Here is a 19,939-nt window from a genome sequence, read left to right as displayed (position 1 = left end):
GAGAGCCACACACACAGATCGGTTGTGAGTTGACAGAACGCAGTGTGGACGCACAGCCAGATCGAAAGGGGGAGCCCTGGGAAGAGAGCCCTGCGGTAGGGAGTGGCTTTTGGTTTCTGCTTCACAGCAGGCGCCAGCAGACTGGCCCACGGGACGACCTCCTATTCTTTTCCCCCTTGGCCTACAGATTTCCTTTCCCTGACCTCTTTTTTTTTTTTTTAAGATTTTATTTATGTACTTAGTCACAGGAGCAGGGGGAGGGGCAGAGGGAGAGAGAGAGGGAGAAAGAATCTCCAGCAGACTCTGAGCTAAGCGTAGAGCCCATGTGGGGCTCAGTCCCTTGACCCTGAGATCGTGACCTGAGCTGAAACCAAGAGTTGGTTTTTTTAACTGACTCAGCCACTCAGGTGCCCCTATTTTTGAAAATAAAGGTTTTTTTTTTGATTTGTTTTTTAAGATTTTATTCATTCAGTAGAGATTACAAGCAGGCAGAGAGGCAGTCAGAGAGAGAGGAAGGGAAGCAGGCTTCCCGCTGAGCAGAGAGCCCGATGCGGGACTCGATCCCGGGACCCTGGGGTCATGACCCAAGCCAAAGGCAGAGGCTTAACCCTCTGAGGCACCTGGGTGCCCCGATAGGGAAATTTCTTAAATTTGTAATAACCATGTAGGAATATGATTTTGATTTTAACTTGAGGTGTTTGTGCTTGATATCAAATGCAGAGTTGTCAAACAGGTTAAATTCAGAAGGTTTCTGAGATAACAGCATGACCTTGTAGTTCTCACTTTTATTTGCACCAGTAGTATTCCCAAAATGCTTGTATTTCCTCCCGGACAGTTCATGGCTGCCTCGCCCAGGGAGACACAGAATGACAGCCAGTCACTGGGAGGGTTGGGGTTGGGGGTTAGTTTGTTTTGTTTTTAAAGATTTTACTTATTTACTTCTCAGAGCAAGAGAGGGCACGAGCAGGGGTGCAGCAGGCAGAGGGAGAAGCAGGCTCCCCGCTGAGCAAGGACCCCCCCCCCCGGATCATGACCCTGAGCCTAAGGCAGATGCTTCACCGACTGAGCCCCCCAGGCACCCCTGCAGTTTGGTTTTGGCCACTTGGTCCCTGGAGCCATCCCCACCGCAGTAATGAGTGCTTAAAGAAGGTGAATGAATACTCAGGAGCAAACGTGTATGACTCCGAAACAGTGTCCCCTCGAATGAAGATCCTTTCTTTTGATTATTGGGATAATATGCATTAATTCTGAAAGGCTGAAACAATTCAGAAAAGCATAAAGAAACAAGTAAGAATCACTTGAAATTTTACCACTCAGAAATAACTGTTAACATGGCATGTTTTGGGGCGTCTCGGCTCAGTCAGTGAAGTGTCTGAGCCTTCGGCTCCGGTCGTGATCCCGCGGTCCTGGGATTGAGTCCCATGTCGGGCTCCTTACTCGGTGAGCAGCCTGCTTCCCCCGCTGCCTGCCGCCTCCCTGCTTCTGCCATGCACGCTCTCCGACAGATAAGTAAATAAACTCTTTAAAAACAAACAAACCATAGCATGTCTTTAGTGCTCGCGTGTTTGTACACACAAACTTACGTGTACAGACTTTTGCCAAAATGGGATTGTACTGTGCCGTGAACATACTTCATCAAATCTAAGACGTTACTGAGTTTAAGAAGTCATGCTTATGTACGATTAGGAAAGAAAAAAATACGTTCGCACCTGCTTTCCTTTGTCATTTAGATTTTATACTTACGTAAAGTTTTTTTATACTTATTTGGAAATTTATTTTAGTCATGTGTTTTTTTTTTTTTTTTAAAGATTTTATTTATTTATTTGATAGAGATCACAAGTAGGTAGAGAGGCAGGCAGAGAGGAGGAAGCAGGCTTCCTGCTGAGCAGAGAGCCCGATGCGGGGCTCGATCCCAGGACCCTGAGATCATGACCTGAGCCGAAGGCAGAGGCTTAACCCAGTGAGCCACCCAGGCGCCCCTCATGTGTTGTTCTTATGCATACATGAGAAGCAAAGTCTAAGTGAAATCAGTTGGGTAGCATCTCCCAACCGTGTCACAGGCAGAGTCTGGCCCCTCTGAGCCGGTTTTCGCTCTGGCTGGCGCTATGCTTGCCTCGCGCAGAGAGTCCTCGGTCAGGAGGCTCGGTGCCAGCCGCCGCCACCTGTCGTGCAGGTGCACGCGCTGCGCTTCTCTCTGGGTCACTAGCAGGGCATGACAGCCCTAAACCCTCTGTTTCTCCTTGACTGATCATTAAGTGCCTTGTTGGGCAGAAACGTTGAGGGTGACAGTTGTTCCGCTGTGCTACGTGGATGACAGGTTTCCAGGAGCCCAGGCGGTCCCCTGTACGCCCTGCGGCCCCACAGGCAGGCCCCGGGGCACGTATGGTTCCCAAGGTGCATCCTTTCCAGGGGTGTTAGGGTAATTTGTAGTCCTGGCGTTTTTTACTTGCCGATAGATTAAGGAGTGGTTTTATGTCAATAAATGGAGATTTGCATCATTTTAAAAGTAACACATAACCGGGGGCCTGGGTATCTTACTTGGTTAAGCATCTACTCTTGATTTAGGCTCAGGTCATGATCTCAGGGTTGTGAGCTTGAGCCCCGAGTTGGGGTCCAAGCTGGGTGTGGAATTGGCTGGAGATCCTGTGCCTTTCCCTCTGCGCCCCCCCCCCCCCCCGCTCTCATCCGTGTACGTGCTCTCTCTCTCTCTCTTTTTCCCAGAAGAAATAAATAACACATAACAGGTGCCAGCCTGGCTTAGTTGGTAGAGGGTGTGACTCTTGGTCTTGGGGTGGTGGGTTCCCACATTGGGTGTAGAGATTATTTAAAATTAAAAAAAAATGTATAACATAAAATTTGTCATCGAAACCAATTTTTTTTTTCAAAGATTTTATTTGTTTGAGAGAGAGCATGAGAAGGGAGAAGGTCGGAGGGAGAAGCAGGCTCTCTGTGGAGCTGCGAGCCCGATGCGGGGCTTGATCCCAGGACTCTGGGATCATGATCTGAGCTGAAGGCAGTTGCTTAACCCACTGAGCCACCCAGGTGTCCCGAAACCAAATTTTCAAGTAATGTCTATACCAGTTACCTTGAACTGGTAACCCCGAGATCAAGAGTTGCATGCTTCTCCACCTGAGCTAGCCGGGTGCCCCTGGCCTAAACCGTCTCTGCGTCCGCGGTTCTGTCGTGTGAAGTAATGCACGTGCAGTCGTGAGGACCATCCATTGCCGGAACTTTTCATCTTGCAGATCCGAAACCATGTGTGTTAAACAACAGCCCCCCTTCCCCCCGCCCCAGTCCGTGGTGTCCGCCATCCCGCTTTGTGTCTTTCTGACCTCTTCGGGTGTCTTCCTGCCCGGTCGTGCTCATCGTGGGAAGGTAGTAACTGGCCGTGGCTGTGCACCGGGGCTCGCGGTGCCCGTTCCCTCCGCCGAGGCCGCGGACCGCTGCGGACGCGGCTGGCTCCAGCTCGCCGTTCCCCACAGTGAGCGCCTCGATCCTGCCTTCCCGCTGGCGGTCAGCGCCCCCCTCCCCGCTGCCGTTGGCAGGTGGGAGGCGGTGGATGCTGTCGAGGCTGCCTCACAGGGTCCGAGAGTCGCCGGTTGTCTTGAGGCCGCCCAGCGCCGCTCCTGCTGCGGCTCCTTGACCGTGCGCCTCCCCAGACGGCTCCTCGGGGCCGTCTCGCTGAGCAGCAGCAGCCCTGCCTCGGGTCGCTGTCCGGCTGCTGCTGGCCCTCCCCTGCTTGGGCTGGAGGATGGCTCTAGCCTGTCCTAATTGCTCTCCGCCGTCCGTGACCTCCTTTCTCGTTGTTTGTTTGTTTTACCATGAGGTAAACTACATACAAGAAACGCTTGGCAAATACGGACAAGTGACTGATGGTGAAGGAGGGGCGCGGCCCGTGCCGCAGGGTCGGCGGCCTCCCCCGCTCCCTGCCGCCTCCGGCGCCCACGGGGACGGCTTCCCCCTTTCCTGCGTTGTGCCCCGCTCAGCGTGCGCTCCTAGACCCTAAACTGTACTTCTGCTTGTTTCTGAATTTGGCACGAGTGGAATCCTGCTGTGTACTCCTTCTTGTTACCTTCAGTTACGAGCGCGTTGATTTTACTCCACACTGCGTTTCTGGTTTTACTACATCAGTTTTACACAGAGTGCACCTCAGGTGTGAAAATAACATTTTTAAGATTTTAAAGATCTGTTAGAGAGCGAGAGAGAGCCGCGGTGGGGGCGGGGGTGCGGCCGGAGAGGGAGAGGCTCTTAAACAGACCCTGCGGGGCTCCGTCTCCCCCCCCCCCCCCCCCCCCCCGCCCGAGCTGACCGGAGCTGCCGTCGGGAGTCGGGCGCTCAACTGACTGTGCCACCCGGGCGCCCGGTTAAGATTTTAATGATGCTTTTATGAGACTCTGAGAAACTTTTTTTTTAAGTGGTTGGCCCCTGTGTTAGATTTCTGTATCTTTAGATAAAGGACTCAAAAGTTCAGGAACTCCTGGGGGGCTCAGTCGTTAAGCATCTTCCTTCCACTTAGGTCATGATCTGGGGTCCTGGGATCGAGCCCCACGTCGGGCTCCCTGCTCAGCGGGAAGCCTGCTTCTCCCTCTCCCACTCCCCCTGCCTGTGTTCCCTCTCTCGCTGTGTCTCTCTGTCAAATAAATTACTTAAAAAGAGAAAAAAAACTCGAAAGTTCATAGAAGCAGTTATGTTTACGGGAGTAGCGTAAAAAGCGATACATCTGTTTCTGCGTCTCCGAGGTGGGACTCCACGTGGGACGCGCTACTGCTGCTGTCGGAGTTGCAAGGGCACTTGGAGGCGCCTGGGCAGTGCAGTCGGTTAAGCGGCTGACTCGGCTTTCGGCTCAGGTCAGGATCGCCTGGTCGGGAGACAGCCCGGATTGGGCGTGGAGTCTGCTGGAGGTTCTCCCTCTGCTCCTCCCCCGAGCCCTCGTGTGCACTCTAAGATAAATAAATCTTTTTTTTTTTTTTTTTAAAGATTTTATTTATTTATTTGACAGAGAGAGATCACAAGTAGATAGAGAGGCAGGCAGAGAGAGGGAAGCAGGCTCCCTGCTGAGCAGAGAGCCCGACGTGGGACTCGATCCCAGGATCCCGAGATCATGACCTGAGCCGAAGGCAGAGGCTTAACCCACTGAGCCACCCAGGCGCCCCTAAGATAAATCTTAAAAAAAGACAGCTATATCTCCGTCCTTATGGGGAGTATACACGCTGGTCAGGTGGTCCCAGGGGACTTACCTTTCTACAGAGGGCTGGCCCCACAACAGCCCCTGCCCCATTTTGGAAACTCCTTTTCATCCTGGCAGTAGCGTGGTAGCTTTGGGGAAGCTCACACCTGTGGCGAAAGCTTTCTCGTTTTGGAAATAGCTTGGAGGGTGTTGGGCACAGAGGAGCATGATGGGTGTGCGGAGTAGCTGCCACAGTTGGTTAATTTCAGTTTGTGTCTGAGCTATTGCAGGCAAGGGTCAGACTCATTATTTTTAGTCTTTAGTCTTTTATTGCAGTTGGGAATATAAATTTCTTGGTCTTAATTTGCTGATGCTATCTTTTCTTTTTTTAATTTTTAATAATTTTTTTAATTTTTTTTTTTTAAAGATTTTATTTATTTATTTGACAGAGAGAGATCACAAGTAGGCAGAGAGGCAGGCAGAGAGAGAGGTTAGGTAGGCTCCCCGCGGAGCAGAGAGCCCGATGCGGGGCTCGATCCCAGGACCCTGAGATCATGACCCGAGCCGAAGGCAGCGGCTTAATCCACTGAGCCACCCAGGCGCCCCAATTTTTTTTAATTTTTAAAAAATTTTATTTATTTATTTGACAGATCACAAGCAGGCAGAGAGGCAGGTGGAGAGAGAGGGGGAAGCAGGCTCCCCGCTGAGCAGAGAGCCCAGTGCGGGGCTTGATCCCAGGACCCCGGGATCATGACCTGAGCCGAAGGCAGAGGCTTAACCCACTGAGCCACCCAGATGACCCCCCTTTTTTTTTTGATTAAAAAAAAATTTTTTTTGATACAGAGAGATACAGCAAGAGGGAACGCAGGCAGGGGAATGGGAGAGGGAGAAGCAGGCTTCCTGCTGAGCAGGGAGACAGACGCGGGGCTCGATCCTAGGACTCCACGATCATGACCTGAGCCGAAGGCAGATGCCTAATGACTGAGCCCCGCCCCACCAGGTGCCCCTTAAGGACCATTTCTTATTATCACTTTGAGAATTCCAGAATGACAAGATGGAGTTACTTGTAATTCATGTATTTAAAATCTGTAGGAAATAAGGTGTAAAGCTAATCATTAAATCAAGTCTTTTTACTCATAGTGAGTAAGTAGTAGGTTTTACCAACAATTCCATGTCAAAGGAGAAATTGGCTGAAAAGCAGCAGGTCAGACTAGGCAGAAATGGTATTTCGCTGACTCAGGGAAATATGCAGAGCTCCTCTCTGGTCTCGTCCCTGACCTGCACTCTCTCCGTCAAAATCCTTGTGGCAGCCCCCTTTAATTTGTTTCTCTGTTCATTATTCAAACGTAGTTGACTGCGGTTCTCTTTTGAAAACCAATCACAGGACATTCAATGTGATGGTTTCAGATTGTGTAGTCGAGAGCTCTCGTCCTAGTCTCCGTCTTACGTGTCCTTCCCGTATTTTCTCTGCGTCTGACCTGATCACGTGTCCCGCTCTTCAGACTGGGGTTCCTGGCGGGGGGGGGCTTGCTGCTGGCACCCCCTCAGGTTTTGTTGGCCCGACAGCATTTTCAGTTCGCTTTCGTATGCAGAGAGTGTTTTTGCCAGATACAGAAATCTGAGTTGACAGATTTTTATTCCCTCTCAGCACTTTGAAGGTGTCATTCTATTGTCCTCTGGTCTCCATTGATCTCCGGCTGTCAGCGGTCTGACCCTGACGCAGGCACAGGGCGACTGTTTTTTATGTGCCCTGCTTGGGGTTGCTGAACTTTCTGGATTTGTTACTCTCTGCTTGTCATCACCTTTGAGGTTTCAGCCATTCGTTCTTCAAATACTTTTCAGTCCTTTCCTTATTTTATTGTCCTTAGGATCGTTTGATGTCGTCCTAGTCGTTCATAAGGTTCTTGTCATTTTTCTTTAAAATCTCCGTCTTCAGACTGTGCAGATTCTTGAAGTTGGTCTGCCGGCCGGTTGGCTCCTCCTGCTGCGTCTCCCATCTGCTGATCAGCCCGTCAAGTGTTTCCCATTTCAGTTACTGTTTTCTGCTGTAGAAGTTCCATTTGATTCCATTTTATTATTTGATTCTCTGCTGAGACTCCTGGTCTCTTCGTGTGTTTGCCTCTGCTCCATTGACCCCTGAGCGGTACAACTTGGATTCCTCTCCTGGCCCCAGACTCCAATGCTGACGGACTGCTGATGCCTTGCCGGGCACCCCCTCGGTCTCGGCGTTAAGGGAAGACCTCTCTTTTCCTTCAGGCTTCCTTCCCCTTCCCCCTCTCCATGCCTCCTTGCCGGTGTGGTCTTCCTCCCATCCCCCCAGTTCTCAAGCCAGAAGTTTGAGCACTGCGCCGATGCCCTCCCTTTCCCTCACTCCGTCCTGCCCCGTTCCCACGTGAGCCCGGGCTGCTGTTGGTGAGCGTGGCAAGCGTGCTTCTCCCTCCATCTCCCTTGTCCTGGCCTTGATTGAGCCCGGCTCCTCTGGGCCAGGCAGCCGGCTCTCCTGTTTCCTCTCCCCACCTCCAGCAGAATATCCGTGAGAAGTAAGCCTCACCGCTTGGCCACCCCCTGCTCTCAGCTCCTGTGGCTTCCACGGCTCCTGGGCTGGAATACAGACTCCTCCGAGCCCATCCACCTTGCCATGCTTATCTCTTACCGCTTCCTTCTTGCCTGCTGGGCTCTGGCCTGTCTGGCCTCTCTCTTCCCAACCCTTCCCCACCTCTCAGCCCTCGTGCTTCTCCTCTTGCCCACACTGTTCTGTCTCAGCTCGGTGAGCACGGCCGTAGTCCTTTCCTCTGGGGTTCTGCTGAGACGTGTTCCTCAGAGGCGTTCTCTGTCCTGCTGTCTGGGGTGGCCTCTCCTCTGCCGCCCTCTCTTCCTTTCTTACGGGCTGCTGGCCCGCCCCTGTGGTTCTCGTCCCTTAGCTTTTGCCCCACTTTGATGCTGAGGTCCTCGATGGCAGGAACCTGGTCTGTATTCATTCGTCGTTGTGTTCTGAGCATCCAGAACGGAGCTGGCCCCGGGACTGCTTACTGTTTGGGAAGTCAGGGAGCGAGTGTTGCAGCCCCTGGCGCAGGGCCTGTGGTGGGAGCTCGTGGTCAGGACTGACTGGGAGGCACCATTCTTCACTTCTGTTTTTCTTCTCTTAGGTTTCAAAATTGGAATTTTTTTCTTTTGTCCTTTTTTTTTTTTTTAGATTTGTTTATTTGAAAGAGAGAACATGAGCAGGAGAATGGGTAGAGGGAGAAGCAAGCTCCCCGTTGAGCAGGGAGCCCACCACAGGACTCGATCCCAGGACCCTGAGATCATGACCTGAGCCGAAGTCAGACACTTCATTGACTGAGCCCCCAAGGCACCCCTCTAATTGGGTTTTTACAATTGATTTCAAAAGTAGAAGTTAAACTTGGCCAGATACAGCCGTGACTTTTGCTTGCCTTAGACCCTTACATGTGTCCTTTAGCCTTCTCGTTTACACAGAGCTTTGCTGCTGTTTGGCCACTTTTCTCGTTTTACTTGACATCTGTTTGGGCAGTACAGATTTCCTCACAAGAGACCAAAATCACAAGAGGGATTTGGTTCCCGAGAGCAGTTCTAAATTTAGTGAGCGTTGTTCTAGTATCATCTGGTGCGTATGTGGCCGGAGTAGTGATAGTCAAATATTTGTTTCAACATGTGTTTTTTGGGGCTTTGTTTTAGGTCGCAAAGGAGTTTGGTTTCCAAAATAACGGCTTCTCAGTTTACATCAATAGAAACAAGACTGGAGAGATAACAGCATCTTCGACCAAATCCCTCAGTCTGCTCAAAATCCAGTAAGTGCTGTGAGGGGACGACGGGGTGGGAGGGGACGACCTCAGGGCCCACGGCGGCTGCTCGGCTCCGCCCGGTTTCCCCTCGATGCCACCCTGTTTCTTGGGGGATCATCAGCAGTCGCGCTGAGTGTGCCGCTCCTTTTGTGCCGAGCTCGTTGTCTCGCAGCGGGGGACGCGTGACCCCGGGCGGAGAGAGTTCTGGGTGCCGGGGCCGGGTGTGGGCCGCTGCTGCACACTCAGCTCCTCCTCTGCAGGGGGGACCTCGACCCGAGCTGCGTGCGGTTCTACTTCGGGACTGCTTGCTGGCTGGGAGGGGCCGGTGCCCACACGACGTTTTTTGGTGGCGGGGTCCCCCGAGCTCCTCCGCGGCAGTCGGTCATGTCAGTGGGGTTTCCAGGAGGTCCGGCCCTCCGCCCGCACCTGCTGCCCGCTCTCGTAGTCCGCTGGTGTGCGGCCACGTCGCTCAGGTGCGCATTCCTGCCGCCAGCGTGGGGCTGAGCGTTTGTGGCCAAGACGGCTCGGTCGGCAGAGCCGGGGATGTTTGCTGCTGGGCTCTTTACAGAAGAAGCTTCCTGACTCCTGTGTGACCTGTCTGGGCACAGCTGCTTGCGTATCCATGATTCCGGGCCCCAGTAGCGAGCCGGGAACGCTCCTGCTGGGGCTGAGGCAGCCTGACTGCTGTGGCCGCTGCTGGCTGATTGGGCTGGGCTTTGCTGGCGGCTGGCCCCTGCCTGTTGATCTGTCTTGACCATCATTTTCAGGTTCTAGGGAAAAATATGCAGTCATAGCGTTGGTTCATCTGCTCCTCAGCAAATCCTTGCTGGGCGTCTTGCCTGTCTCTGTAATTCGCCAAAGCTTTTCGTCGTTGTTAATGTCATCTGCTTTCCACGTGGCTGAGTTATATCCTTCCTTTCCTTGTAAAGAGGTTTTGTATCTTTTTTTTTTTTTTTAAGATTTTATTTATTTATTTGACAGAGATCACAAGTAGGCAGAGAGGCAGGTAGAGAGAGAGGGGGAAGCAGGCTCCCCGCTGAGCAGAGAGCCCGATGCGGGGCTCGATCCCAGGACCCTGAGACCATGACCTGAGCCGAAGGCAGAGGCTTAATCCACTGAGCCACCCAGGCGCCCCAAGAGCTTTTGTATCTTGAGAATCATTTCTCCCAAATGTTATATGGCTCACGATCGTAGCCGAGCAGTCGGCGCAGCGTGCCTGCACGAGTCGCTGACCCTCACTGGGGCTCGCCAGCCACGTCTGCAGATGGGTGGCGGTGCCGCCTGGGTGTGGTTGCTCGGTGCCTGCTCGTGTGAGCTTGCGGGACTAGAGCGATCGGTCGCACAAGCAGAGGCGGCCACAGACACCTCTGAGAGAACGCCCACCCAGAGGGGCGGGACCGCAGAGGGGCAGTACGGCTCAGCCACCTGAGGTACACCCTTGAGTGCACCTTCCCAGTGCTGGTTGTCATACTTCCTGACCAGCTTGGGTCTGCACGTGAGGGCACGTGTTCCTCTCCTCGAGCTCGGGCTTGATCTTGCTCCACTTCCGGCTTTTCCTGTTGCGGCTCATAAGTGATCTTTTTTCCCCTCTGGCTGCTTTTAAGATTTTCTGTTTCTGTTGGGGACCCAAAGTTTCTTTCTGACTTTTCCAGGTGGGGGTTCCTGGTTTGTTTGTTTAATCCTACATGATGGATATTGTATTTTCTGTTCCTGCAGATCAGGTCTGGAAAATTTGTGGCCATTATATCTTTATTTTTTTTATTTTTATTTTTTTAAGATTTTATTTATTTATTTGACAGCGAGAGAGAGAGATCACAAGTAGGCAGAGAGGCAGACAGAGAGAGAGAGAGAGAGGAGGAAGCAGGCTCCCTGCTGAGCAGAGAGCCCGATGTGGGACTCGATCCCAGGACCCTGAGACCATGACCTGAGCCGAAGGCAGAGGCTTTAACCCACTGAGCCACCCAGGCGCCCCCCATTATCTCTTTAAATATCACTTCTCTCCAGTTCTCTTGTTGTTTCAGGGATTATATTTTTCAATTTTAAAATAGCTGACTTGATTTCTTTCCAAACCCGGCCGTTAGCTCCATGTGCTCATGGGGGCTCGTTGCTGTCACACTGGCCCTCCGGGCTTCTGTTGAGGACCACTGGGCTCCCTGGGGCTCTGCCTTGGCCCGTCACACGCCTCAGGGTGTCTGAGGTGGTCTTTCTCCCCCAGGTGGCATCAGAGCTGTCTGTGGATTGTCTGGCCTGACCGTATGAGGGGGATTCAGGAAGATGTGCCCAAATCTGCGGCCCTTGCCATGCCGCTCCCCGGAAGCCCCTGTCCCTTTGGGCCGCCTCTCGTCGCTTGTGCCCTTTCCAGCCCTTTTTCATTGAACATTCTGGAGACCTTTATATTCCGTGTCTTGCAGTTCCGAAGCTGGAATCCCTGGCTGTCCGGTTCTGTTCCTGTTGCGTGTGCCCACCTGAGTGTGGTCTCTGGGTTCTCTTGCGCATTTGAGAGCTTGTAATTGACCAGACCTGGTGGTGGGGAGGCCCTGGCAGGCCAGAGGGTTTTCTGCCGGGGAAGCTTGTGTTTGCTTCTGTTGGCCCGAGGGGCTCTGTGGACCTGGCACTCCCTCCAGCTAATTTTTGTCTTTGGGCTTCTGGAGCCAAGTAGCATCCCTGATTCTAGCCTGGAGGCCAGGAGAGCTGGCCCGTGGTCGCAGACTCTCCGAGGTGGCTGTTCTCTCTACTGCAGAGTGGGGACAGGAAGACAGGACCCCTCCTCGGTTCCTCTTTTCGGCTGGTGGTTGGTTCTTCCCAGCGGCTGAGACTGGCTTCACGTGGTGTTTCAGGCTCAGCGGCTGCTTCAGCTTAGGCAGGCTCACGGCCTCACTGCGTGTTGCCCAGAGAAGGACCGTGGAAGCCAGGCTCAGGGCTCCTGTAGGGCATTGTTCTCTGGCCCTTGCTGTGGGCACTCCTCTGGGTCGTGTGGGCCCGTGGTGCGCTCCTTCCTTCGTTGGAGCTTCGCGGGGCATGTTAGAGCACATCCGCTCAACCGGCTGCAGCCCCCGAGCCGGGTATCGTGTAGCTGGAGGGTGTTCAGGAATGTCTGGTCCGTTGTGAGAAACAGGAGTTTCTAGTTACAGTTTGGCAGTTTTATCATCCTAAATTATGGAAGCAAAATGAGGAGAGAACAGACCTAGTGAAGAGCTTCAGCCACGCCTCTCCGCGTCCCGTGTCTGCGGTGTTCGCTCTCCAGGCCTGCTGCCTGCCATCTCCGGTCAGTCGGGCCAGGGCCGCCGCAGGCCCCGCCGTGCGCGTCTCGTTGGCGGCCGTAAGCGCTTACCGCGGGGTAGTGCTGCAGCTTCTCCTCCGAGCCTGAGGTTGAATTTGGTGGTGTAGACCCTCTCCCCGGGCGCCGAGCCCACGTCGCTCCTGTCCAGCACGTGGAGGTGGGAGCGTCCCACGCCTTTGGGTCTCGTTGGTGTGGCTGCGCGAGGCGGGCCCTGCAGAGAGTCAGCGGTGTGAGTGAGCAGGAGAGAGCGTGACTTCATGGAAATGGTAGAACGTCCAGCGCTGCCGTTCGAACTGGGAATCGTGCAGCCTGTTTGGAAAGCAGCACGTTGGCGACATCACAAGCCAAACCTGTCGTCTAGCAGGGCCGCGCCTGGAAATGCGCCCTGTAGAAGGAAAACCGCGCAGCGCCTGTCCTCGGGCCTTTCCTCGAGTGCCGTTCTCGGGGGCGGAAGCCCGTGGGTAGCGCGCGTGGCCGTCAGCATGGGAATGCGAGTGTGAGTGACGAGTTGGGCTTCTTGGGGGCGTGGTGCCTCCTTCAGAAGCAGTGATTAGACCCAGGCCCCGTGTTGGGGGGGGAACCGGAGCGAGGTATTGTTGAATGAGAAAAGCAGATGCAAACTGTGTGTCTACGACAGTCTCAGTTTTGTCAAGCACTGTCACACGGCGTCTGCGTACTCGTGTGGGGGTGCACGTGAGTGCAGGGAAGGACGTGGAAGGCTGTGCACCAGGTAGATGGCGAGTCGGGGCCTTGAGTGGTGACGGTGAGGGGTGAGCAAGAAGCGGAGCCAGTCCCGGAATGAGAAGCGGGAAGAAGGCCGCCCCAGGTCGAGCGCGTTTGCTGTGGCTACACTTCATCCATGCGGAATGCCGTGGGCACACGGATGTTTTAGTCGCAGAAGAAAGTGCGTCCCAGTTGCAGAGAACCTGCTCTGACCTTTATAACATTAGGGAGCGTAGGAGAGATGCGACGGGAGAATTCTGGCCTCTCACAATTCGAGGTCTCAGCTGAGAGGTTGGCGTTTGCCTCTCAGATGCCAGAGACCCTCCCGCGAGGGTGAGCAGCTCTTGCGTGCAGCCCGGGCTGTGGGAGGATAGAAGGCCCTGCCCTGTGTTTGTCGTCTGGCAGGCACGGAGATCTGCTGTTCCTCTTTCCCTCCGGCCTCGCTGGGCCCTCCTCGGAGATGGAGACGTCAGCCCCGCTGGGGCTGAAGGCCTGCGGTGCTCCCAGCGTGGTGGAGGACGAGATCGACCAGTACCTCAGCAGGCAGGACGGGAAGATTTACAGAAGCCGCGACCCGCAGCTGTAAGTGTCTGTGGGCTCCTGTCCCAGTTGTGCCGTCTTCACTCCCTCAGGAGGTGAGGTGTTTGTAACGCGCCGTGTCTGCTGAAGGAACACAAGTTCTCATTTTGATCACCTACTTACAGATAAAGTTTCACTTCCCCTTATTTTTCAAGCTTTTTCCCGTTATTTTTCAAGCTTTTTCTTGTTGCATGAAGCTCAATGTTTGTGCCACGTGTCCTTTCAGAAGTTTTCTGGTGTTTGGAGCTAAGATTTGAACAAAGGGAGGGAACTGAAACCAGGCCTTGACCTCACTGCCCTCCTGACGTTCCTGCCTGCCGTGCATCGTGCCGGGCTTCAGCGCCTGTGCGGGGCCGGGAGTAGGGAAGCAGGAAAGGGGTGACGCTGGGCACCGACCAGCGCAGGGCGTAGCTCAGGCCATCGTGCTGGATATAGTCGGGAAACGTCAGCATCGTGCACAGGGCGCCTCCTTCCTGTTCCTTTTTTTTTTTTATATTTTATTTATTTGACAGAAATCACAACTAGGCAGAGAGGCAGGCAGAGAGAGAGGAGGAAGCAGGATCCCCGTGGAGCAGAGAGCCCGATGTGGGGCTCGATCCCAGGACCCTGGGATCATGACCTGAGCCGAAGGCAGAGGCTTTAATCCACTGAGCCACCCAGGCGCCCCCTTCCTGTTCCTTCCAGTGGACGCTTCGAGCGCAACATGCTGGTCCTTCTTGAACGTTTACCCTCCACCTGGACTTTGTGGAACGGCTATGCTCAGCTATGTTTATGTATTGGTGGTCTTTTGTGGTTCTCTTTATTTTTTAAAAAGTTTTAGGGACACCTGGGGGGCTCAGTTGGTTAAGCATCTGCCTTTGGGTCAGGTCACGATCCCAGAGTCCTGGGATCGAGCCCCACGTCGGGCTTCCTGCTCTTCGGGAAGCCTGCTTTTCCCTCTCTCTGCCACTCCCCTACTTGTACTCTCTCTCTAAAAAATAAGAAAAATCTTCTAAAAAAATTTAAAATTTTTAAAGACTTATTTGTCTTAGAGGGCATGCACGGCGCATGTTGAGAGGAGGGGCAGAGGGAGAGAGCATCTGGAGCAGACCCCCCACTGACCGTGGAGTGGGGTGCAGGGCTTGATCCCGCGACCTGAGGTTATGCGCTGAGCTGAAATTGAGGCAGATGCTTCACCGCCTGAGGCACCCCGGCGCCCCTGCAATTCTTCTTAAAGAAACTGGTTGGAAACACCGGAGTTCACACTCAGTGACGTGAAGTGCCTGAGTGGAGGGGGTTGGTGTCTGCGGTAGGGCCTCTCGTGGCCGCATCGCTCCGTAAACCCAGCGGGGCGCCGACACAGAGATGGGGGTTCCGAGGGCTGTGCGAGCAACTTGTGTGTCTCAGATGAAAGAGCCCCAGGTGACGCTGTGCTGCGGCTTCCACAGAGCCCCTCCACGGCCAGCCGCCAGCCCGCATTTGCGTTTCCTCCCCGGGAACCCGTGCTGGCTCCCCACCCCCCCCCCGCCCCGCGATCGGTGTCTTCACAGCCTCGTTAGGAATCTTTCAGGGTGTGCACGTTCCGGCCTGCCGTCGGTAAGAGCCCGGCCATTCGGAGACTCTGAGTGTGGGAGGCACACGTGTCCGGGCGTTGTGACCCCATTTAGAAAAGGGTCCTGTCCAGCCCAGAGGGATGGCTGCTCGGCTTTCCCCCCAGGGTCACTGCCCTCATCAGAGCATGTCGTGCTGCCCCCTCGAACATGTGGTGCTCCTGCGGCTTCTCTTCTGAAGTCACCGGTCTTGGTGACCCATGGAGCCTGCCACCTTCATGCTTTCCCCCAAACATTTGCAAAGTGGGTGTTTTCCCAACTGGAGTTACTTCTGTCCCACCGACAGGATTTTTGCCGTATCCACACCCCAACCTTAGTGTTGACTTAACATGGATTTAAACCTGTTTTTAAGTCCATTCACTTTTCCTTTTATTTAGTGTCATCTGAAGCAATTAATATCCATAGAATCGCGGGTTTGACGTGCTGGGCAGCTTTTCTGACACAAGTTAAAATCGTTAATAAACTATATTTATGTATTTTTTAAAGATTTTATTTATTTATTTGACAGACAGAGATCACAAGTAGGCAGAGAGGCAGGCAGAGAGAGGGGGGAGGCAGGCTCCCTGCTGAGCAGAGAACCCGACGTGGGCCTCGATCCCAGGACCCTGAGGTCATGACCTGAGCCGAAGGCAGAGCCTTAACCCACTGAGCCACCCAGGCGCCCCAGATACTAAATGATATTAAAATAAAAAGTGCTCACATACCCTCGAAAATAATTCCACACGGGGCGCCTGGCGGGCTGTCGTAGAGCATGGACTCCTGATTTGGGCTTGTGAGGTCAAGCCCCACGTTGGGCGTTGGGTTGACTTAAAAATGGGTGCAGTCGCCCCGCACAGGCGACTCCAGTGCGGCGGACGCGCTCGGTGTCGGAGCACCGGGCGGCGGCAGGGGAGCGGGCGCGCTAACTGCTGTGTTTCTCTTGCCCTGTGCCCTCAGGTGCCGACACGGCCCCTTGGGGAAATGTGTGCACTGTGTTCCGCTCGAGGTGAGAGTCCGTGCAGCGTACGTTCTGGGCTGGCGGGAGGGGCTGCTCCCCAGGGCACGACTGCACGTGCCCTGCACCCCTGCGCCGGGTCGGGAGTGGGGCAGAGCACCTCCTTGTTTGTCGCCCTGGGCCTCGCGTGCCCACTGGTGCAAGCTGCTTGACGGGGACGGGCCTTCGGTTATGGGAGTGACCTTCCGGGTGGGTGACGATCGGCTGAAGTGTTGGTTTTGCTGTGACGGAGGACAGTCCCCGTAAACCTGACACAAAGCTGGGGCTGCCGGTTTCTGTGCTCATCATTGTTCTGATTTACTTTTCCCCGAGTCGCGTCCTCCTCCTGACGGGTCGTGGTGAGACGGACGGTTACGTAATGACGCTGACTGGTCACCGGTCCGTGCGGAGTTCGCAGCGGCGCGGCCAACCTGATTTTCTTTATGCGCCTCCTCTTCATCTTACGGGCTGCTTTTTCCCCCCAAAATGTTCCTAGTATTTATTTGACCTAGGGCATGTTGTATCTAACAGAGATTCAATTTAATCTTGGAAAGATAACTGGTGCCCGAAGAAGCCTTTGGTTCTGACCTAGAATAATGAGTGAGAGCCGAGCGCCCGCCCTCCCTCCTGGCCCTGCTCGGGTCCTGGCTTGGTCTCCCGCTCGGTGCAGCAGAGGCGTGGCTGCCCGCCTCTCCGAGCCTCGAGACGCCAGCGGGTGCCCCTGCTAACTGTGTGTGTTTCGGCAGCCATTCGACGAGGACTACCTGAACCATCTTGAACCTCCCGTGAAGCACATGTCCTTCCACGCCTACATCCGCAAGCTGACCGGCGGTGCGGACAAGTAAGCAGCGGGAGCGCCTGGGGCTGTCCTGACGGGGCTTGGCGGCCCAAATCGCTCTGTGTGTCTGGCAGGTGTTGCTTAAAGCCTGTGAGCACGGGAGTGAGAAGAGCAAGGGTCGGGGTCTGGGCACAGAGCATTCGAGCTCATGACTTTCACCCGATTCTAGAGAAGAGAGGGTGGAGACTGACGCCCTTTTGTCATCCACACGCCCAGGGCATTAGGCCCGTGCCAGGGTGGCAGTGGCCGCTGTGGAGGCCCCTGGGGAGCATTCCCGGCCTTCCTGCAGCAGTGTGGCGCCCTGGCAGCTTAGCTGTGTGTGACGGCGGGGGCGGTCTGGTATGGTGGTGGACAGAGCTCATGCCCTGCTCTTCGGCTCAACCGAACCACCCGCGGTTAGCTCCGCCCACTTGTCCCACAGCCCCCGGGAGCCGTTTGCCCTGGAACCTGCCTCTTTATCGGGTGGTTTCACAGCCAACCTCACCCGGCGTGGGGCCTGAAGCCGCAGCGCAGCCCACGCCTGGGGCTCGGTGCCTCAGCGGGACGGTCTGCAGGCTCGGCCGGGCGGCCAGCGGGGCGGCCGTCTCTCGGCTCCCCGCATCCGAGCTGGGACAGCGGCTGGAGAGGGGCTGCCTGAGAGCATTTCATTTCTGTTAACCCGCGTCAGGTACTTCCCCGTGTGACCCCTTTCTGTTGGCTGTACGGCTGCATGTTCACTTGCCAGAAAGCAGTGGACTTCATACCGTGATCTTCGGATTCCCGTCAGGGCCGCGGGAGGAGAAGGCGGCTGGGCCTGCGTCCGCACCGTTTGTGCAGGATGTCATGTCGGCCTGATTGTCGCTTCTCTCCGGCAGCCTGCTGACATCCTGAAACGGCTTTTGTGAAAGTTAGACCACGAGAAAAAAATCCTGCCAGAAACCCATTCTTGCCTCTCAGTGGGGTAAGCCGTGGAGCTTTCTGGACTAGGGAACGAGTAGAGATTGTTTTGCTGAAACCCGTCAGCCTTCCACCAGTCTGGGTCGAGGCCGCAGTATCCCGTGGGGCCACATTGGCAGCTCTTGGTCCCATGTGGGCTTTTGGCCGTCACTGCTTGCCAGAGGCCCGCAGGCCTGCGTGCTGTTGGCCTGTGAAGACACGGTCGAGTTCCTGGACTGTTGTGTGAGTGGGAAACTGGCAGAGGGTGAAGGCACCTGTCCGCCCCCACCCCACATTGGGTGGGACCCCGGCTTCCTTGCTGGACGGGCTGAATTTCAGCCAGAAGCCGGGGCAGATGCCTTTGTGCGGTAACCTCATCAGGCTTTCTCCCTTGATTCAGAGTTTTTTACAGACGTGTAAGCACTGGACTCGCGATGCAGGTGTTGCTGATAAGTTAATGAAACTTTAAAACAAAATTTTGTTTCCTGTCAATGGCTCAGGTTAGATTAATAGGCATTTAATAGTATCTTTGAAATTTTCATGGGTATTAGCAACAGACATCGAAAATGGAAACTTTTTATAGGGAAGCAGATCGGTGTTTCTGCACAGTCTCTGCGTGCAGGACAGAAGCTGGGACTCCGTGACAGCGGTTCTCAGCACGTCCCCCCGCTGCTGTGCGCCGCGCGCTTACCTTCTCAGAGCTCCGTTCTGGAGGTAGAAGACGTTTCACGTGCGATTTCCAGTCTCCTGCTGAAGTTTTCACTGTCGGAATGTTGAGTTAATTAAGCTGCCTCTTCTGATTCAGGGGGAAATTTGTCGCCCTGGAGAACATCAGTTGCAAGATTAAATCCGGGTGCGAGGGTCACCTTCCGTGGCCTAATGGCATCTGCACCAAGTGCCAGCCGAGTGCTATCACCCTGAACAGACAGGTGAGACGCTCGCTGTGGCCGTCCAGACCGCGGGGAGCTGCAGACTTGGCTCATGGCTCAGAAATGAGCATCTGCGGACAAGGCCCTCCTTGGAGGCGCCGCCGCTGGCCGAGTGCCCTGGGTGTGGTCCGTCCGAGCGTGTTTCCAGGTCGTGTGCTGGAGACGCTGCTGCTGAGATCGCTAGGCGTTGCACGCGTGGAGGGGGGGGTCTTTTGTTTTCACTTTTGTCGGCTCTGTGGAGGCAGGACTTTCTTGGTGACTGTTTCAAATGCTCCGGGGTTGCCCTTCTCCTTCTAAGTGGCCCTGGAACTGGCAGCCACAGTGTCCTGGAGCCCCTCAGAGCACCTGTCCAGGCCAGGTGGAGAAGGAGGCTGGGCTCTGCAAGGAGCCGGAGACCAGGGAAAGACACGCAGTACTCTGGCCTCTTCCCCTCTGCTCTCTGTGCCCTTGAGGGTCCCTCCGCTCGCCTCCTCTGGCCTGCTGGCCCGGGCTTGCTCTGTGGACAGCTCTCCACCAACTTGGGACTGCTTGGGAACTGCTCTCGTTCTCTTCTCTTCCTGCTCTTTCTTTTTGAAATCCAATTTTTGTGCCAGAGATTGTGAAAACCTGCATTTTAGGTGAAGTCCCTTAAGATTAATTTGAATTAATTTATTGAGGAATCCCACCGCCACCCTGCCCAGAATCTGACACGGTCTTAAGGGCAGAGCACGTTTTAAAATGCCTATGTGAGCGTGTAAAGAGCTAGGTGGAGACTAACGCGTGGCTTATACTAGAGAAATGCGTTATTTCCAACAGAGTGCATTCATCAGCCCGTTGCTTGCTCTACAGAAATACAGACACGTGGACAATATCATGTTTGAGAACCACACAGTTGCCGATCGCTTCCTTGACTTCTGGAGGAAGACAGGGAACCAACATTTCGGGTATCTGTACGGACGGTATACGGAGCACAAAGACATTCCTCTCGGCATCAGGGCCGAAGTAGCCGCCATTTACGAGCCTCCGCAGGTAGGCAAGCACCGGCCTCGCGGGTCACGGGCCTTTGTGTGGCCCAGCTCCGAAGGCCGTGCAGGCCTCTGCTTTCAGACTTCATTTCACTTCCTCTGCTTTGTCATTTGCCGTGTCTGTCTGTCTCTGTCCACACGG

At 54.6% G+C, this 19,939-nt stretch overlaps 1 protein-coding gene across 1 annotated transcript in view; it reads left to right on the top strand.

Annotated features, from left to right (window-relative positions):
• Nucleotides 1–19,939, top strand: part of NPLOC4 (NPL4 homolog, ubiquitin recognition factor) — a 60,547-nt gene that overhangs the window by 4,047 nt on the left and 36,561 nt on the right. Inside the window, exons 3-8 of the mRNA XM_045984976.1 lie at nt 8,861–8,973; nt 13,376–13,552; nt 16,075–16,123; nt 16,858–16,952; nt 18,670–18,793; nt 19,622–19,801. Coding sequence (XP_045840932.1) covers nt 8,861–8,973; nt 13,376–13,552; nt 16,075–16,123; nt 16,858–16,952; nt 18,670–18,793; nt 19,622–19,801 — 738 coding nt within the window. The remainder of the gene's footprint in view (nt 1–8,860; nt 8,974–13,375; nt 13,553–16,074; nt 16,124–16,857; nt 16,953–18,669; nt 18,794–19,621; nt 19,802–19,939) is intronic.

This window comes from Meles meles, chromosome 18 (assembly GCF_922984935.1).
Source record: "Meles meles chromosome 18, mMelMel3.1 paternal haplotype, whole genome shotgun sequence".
Classification (NCBI taxonomy): Eukaryota; Metazoa; Chordata; class Mammalia; order Carnivora; family Mustelidae; genus Meles; species Meles meles.
The sequence above is the reverse complement of the archived record's forward strand: the minus strand, read 5'-3'. Positions and strand labels throughout refer to the sequence as shown.